The sequence below is a fragment of the Lutzomyia longipalpis genome, chromosome 4, assembly GCF_024334085.1.
Source record: "Lutzomyia longipalpis isolate SR_M1_2022 chromosome 4, ASM2433408v1".
In the NCBI taxonomy this organism is placed as follows: Eukaryota; Metazoa; Arthropoda; class Insecta; order Diptera; family Psychodidae; genus Lutzomyia; species Lutzomyia longipalpis.
In genome coordinates this window covers 22,824,276-22,828,787 of record NC_074710.1, presented here as the reverse complement: position 1 = coordinate 22,828,787, position 4,512 = coordinate 22,824,276, and the positions used below count along the sequence as shown (strand labels likewise).

At 35.7% G+C, this 4,512-nt stretch overlaps 1 protein-coding gene across 1 annotated transcript; it reads right to left on the bottom strand.

Moving 5' to 3' along the window:
• Nucleotides 1-2,587: 2,587 nt before the first annotated feature.
• LOC129794965 (alcohol dehydrogenase-like) lies at nucleotides 2,588-3,553 on the bottom strand. The gene is made up of 2 exons (XM_055835913.1): nucleotides 2,856-3,553; nucleotides 2,588-2,795 (listed from the first exon to the last, which is right to left on the bottom strand). The coding sequence occupies exons 1-2, from the start codon at nucleotides 3,506-3,508 to the stop codon at nucleotides 2,678-2,680; spliced, it is 771 nt and encodes a 256-aa protein (XP_055691888.1). The 5' UTR covers nucleotides 3,509-3,553; the 3' UTR covers nucleotides 2,588-2,677.
• Nucleotides 3,554-4,512: the final 959 nt, after the last annotated feature.

The following is a 4,512-nucleotide window of genomic DNA, read 5'->3' as shown; positions in this document are numbered from 1 at the left end:
AAAACGTCAAACAATAGAGAAGGACACGAAATGTCTAATAATAAACCAAACGTTTGAAAATAAATGTCAAAGTTCGGGAAAAACGTTAAACGTCAAATATAATGTTAAACGTTAGAAATACACAAATCGAGGACTACATCTTCTATTGTCATTTATGAATTCAGTCTTAGTTTCCATAAACTTCTCTTCAGTCGATCTTAATCCATTTATAACGTATTTAAAGAAATGTTCAGGCACCCACTAAAAACTTCCTTTTTTTATTTATTTATTACTAATTTAATTACTTAATTTATTACATTTTTCGCAAAAAAATAGCGTAAAAAATTAAATTTTTAAATTCTTTAGGGGAAAACGGGGCAAAAAAGTCACTGAGAAAGAGTTGAAGGGCAAAAAATTTCCTAAATAAATAAGCCATTCATTTCGCTTTATTTGTTTTGCGAAATCTGATATTTTGTGCTTTTTCCAAACCATATTGAGTGACTTTTTTTACCCCGCTCTTCCCTATAATTTTTCGCCTCACTATATATTTCTCTTGCCTTGTTTTCCCGCGTGTGCGATGATCAAATTCTACTTTGGAGGCACAGAAAATATTCTTCTCATCAAAAATTCTCTCTAATCTTCTTGTATATCATGTTTTTTAAACCCTTTTATTCGCTTCTTTACAACTAATTCTTTTGCTTGCATCTCTCTAACATTATTTGACCTATCTTGGGTCCAATGACAAGATGTTGTAGCATTGTTCACTTTGTTGCTCCTGACACATTCTATTAGGGCAATCGTTACGAGTACACCGTGTGGAACAACCAGGTCAAATTCGGTGTGGCGTTCCCTCCCCCTTCCATGTATTTGAAAAAGAATCTTCGCATGGTGAGAAATCAAATAGTTTTCAAGGAGGAAACGGTGGGATGGTTACAACAGAGAAAAAACGTGAAATTGGAGATGTTACGGGAAGGTGTTACGAAGGTGGAAAAAAATCAACGTAGCACATTTCTATCACATTTATATGCGAAAGAAGTGTTCGAAGGTGACGATGACACTCCTTCTGGATCTCCTCCCATTTCAGCAAAGACGAAAAAATTCTACCAGGAAGCTCTGCATCCCTTTGAGAATTTCTCTTGGGCAAGAATTCTCGTGAGGGGGAGTGGGATGTGGCAATCAAAAAGCACATATACAAGTGCTACAGCTGAAATGGTATGTACTTTAGTCAAATACTTTACGATGTTCTACTTCTTGAGCACTTTTCCATGCTCTCTCTCTCTCTCTCCCTCTTCGTCCCTCCACTCCACCCCCGTATTTTGTCTTTTCCCACAAAATCCCTTTCTCACAGGTGTGGTGATGCTCCTTCCTCTCTCTCCTCGGCATTTGTACACGGCGACGGGAAGGTAAGACAGACGAGAGACTCCTGGGAATGAATACAAATGTGATTTCTTAAGACTTTTTCTTTGGTTATATAGCGGGTGTGCCTCGTGGCTGCTTCAGAGATCCCCGCGTCGGCTATTAAATCTCTCGGTAAATCGTTTGTATTAATTACTCGCATGTGGCCATGTGGCAGAAAAGGTACCTGCATGGTATGGCAACAAGACCCACCGGCATTCTATTACATGTCCAAATTAATCATGAGAAATTAAGTGAAATCCCGCCATCTGCCCAACCCACCCCCACCACGTTTTCCCTTAATGGCTGGACTTCACCAAATAAGATTGAAGCGAAGCAATTTGTTCCATTGAAGAGAGATTTTTAGGCATGTTTTTGTATTTTTTTTTTATTTTTTTAAAATTATTTTTAATGGAAATTTGCAAAATTAGATTCAGTCTATTTCATAAGCAGATCTTAGGTTTCTTAAAGTCAGACTTTTAGGAATTTTAAGGACATGCAGTTAAGCTTCTAAGGTTAAGTCAAGCTGAATCGGGACTGAATGCATTTGAGGATGGTCTTTATCAATTTAGTTACTTACACGAAAATTATAAATATATGTTTGTAGGTACTTGATTATCTTATCGTATATTGAAATTCTTCAAAAATCATACAGAAATCAATGCAACCCACATTCAGACTTACTTAGGTAAAAACCCTAAAAGCACTTAGGTTATTGAAAAACTTAGACTCAAAATCCAAAACAGTTAAAGACAAGCAGAAAAAAAGTTAGATCCTTCTTGAAAAAAAATTGGGTCTGTCTTAAAAAAATAAAGAATGAACTTCAATAAGACTTAGACTGACTTAATAAACTTAAACCTAGTTAAATAAAAGTAAATCACGTGTAAAAGACTTAGTCCTCTCTTAAAAGAATTTGGCCTAACCTAAAAAAAACTGAAACAAAGTTTAAAAAACCAAGATTTTCTTTAAAAAAAAATTAAGGCCAAGATTAAAACATGTAGGCCAAGTTTTATAAACTGTAACCTAACTTAAAAAACTTGACCTAGCCTTAAAAACGTAAAACTAACAAAGGAACCATTATGATTTGCATGTGTTATATAGGATTCCGCATACTTTCTTAGTTTGCGTTTGAATCTTCAGAAAACTTTAGTCTTTCTTAAGGAATCTTAAGTCTGCCTGAATAGTTTCTCCATTAGTTTGCGTCTGCCGACGATTTTTGTTTTATTTTATTCTTTATTTTGAATTTTTACTGCTTTATTATAAGTATTATTGTTAAAAGCTTTTTTTTTAATGATTCGAGACCTCATAGCTGAATTTCCGGTAGAGGTGTCTCCGTAAGCATGCCTCCTTCAAGGAGCCACGAACTTCCACTCTTTGCTTCCTGAATCAACTTCACAGCTGCTTTTCCTGCTTCTTCCGCTCTGTAAAAAGCCAATTTTTAAGTGAAATAAAAAGAAAATAAAAAAAAGAAGTAAACCTACTCTTGAGGAACAAGAGCTGCTCTTAAAATTTCCATCTTAGCGTCTGTACTCTCGTAAAAATTGGCTGGATCGAGAATTGAATTGTACATCTGGGATTTAGTTCCAGCTGGACAAATACTTAGAAATTTAATGCCCATGTATTCGCGATCAAAGGCCAGAGAACGCGTGAAGGAAACAACGGCCTGTTTGGTGGCTGAGTAGGTGGGAAGCAAACTAAGAGGTACGAGGCCAGTACAGGAAGCTATGCTGATGATGACGCCTCCCTTGCCACTACCCCGATCCTTCCGCATGTGCTCAATGGCGAGGAAAGTTGATTCAACGAGCCCATAAAAATTTACATCGATCATCTTCTTTCGAGCTCTCTCGTTGAAGAATCCCGCGCAATTGACCACAATGTCCAAACTTTCAATGGACGACACGAAGGCGTTGTAGGTCTTCTGGAGATCTTCTGGACACGACACATCCGCTTGGAAGTATGTAACGGTGGCTGTTGGGAAGTTCTTTCGCCACTCACTGACAATTTCCGGTTCATCTGCACAGAGATCGAGGGCGGCAAGATGTTTTAGGCCATTTTTGAGGAATTCCACACAAATAGCTCCACCAATTCCACCTGCTGCCCCCGTAACTAAAGCACTTTTCCCCGACAGAGACATCGCCTTTTCGCGAATGTGCACAGTGGAAGACTACCGAAGAACTGATAAAGCATTTAAAAGTCAAGAGAAGCTCTAGAGCTAAAAGATTTTGCCCCAAATGATAAGAAACATTTTTTTTCATAATCTCAGAAATGTGGTGCATTATGCGAAAGCAGATAAGGAGGTATGTTGATAAAGTTAAATGATTCTCGCGCTTTGTCTGTGTTGAGCCAAGGGGTGTTTATCTGTAGAATATTTTCACTATTTAGACGAATAATCCGAACATAAGGGAGTAATCACAATATTTCCAAAGGTCTGAATATTCTCATTTTTAGCTAAATTTTAGTACTTCTTCGGCTTGAATTTACTGTTTTTTAAGTATTTTTAGGATTGAATTTAGTGCTTATTCGCCTTAAATTTATTACTTCTTCTGCTTGAATTTACTGTTTTTCAGTCCTTTTAAGGATTGAAATTTAGTACTTATTCGCCTTAAATTTAGTACTCATATTAGGCTGAAATTTAGTACTTTTTCCGATTGAATTCAGAGTTTGTCAGTTAGAATTTTTGACTAGAATTTATTAGGTACTTTTAATTATACTAAATTTACTTCTTAAGATTGAATTTTAAAAAGTACTAAACTTTTAACCGAAGTTATAAATTAAAGCAGAAAAAGTTGTACTAAATTCAATAGTTAATAAAAAGGACTAAATTCAAGCAGAAAACGTACTAATTTCTAGCCGAAAACATAGTAAATTCTAGCTGAAAATGTACTAAATTTAAACCTATTAAGTACTAAATTGAGTTTCACTTCTTTGGCTAGAATTTAGTATTCTTTAGACTTTTGCTCCTCAGTATCCTATCAATTTAAGACTAACAAAAAAAAAAGAAATATTCGTATGTTGAATATTTTGATTTATTTGGCGAATCATCCGAATAATTTCATTCAGATAAACACCCCTTGGGTTGAGCTTTCAAAACATTCCAATTCATCATAAATACAGTGATGGTCATAATTTTTCTGCTCA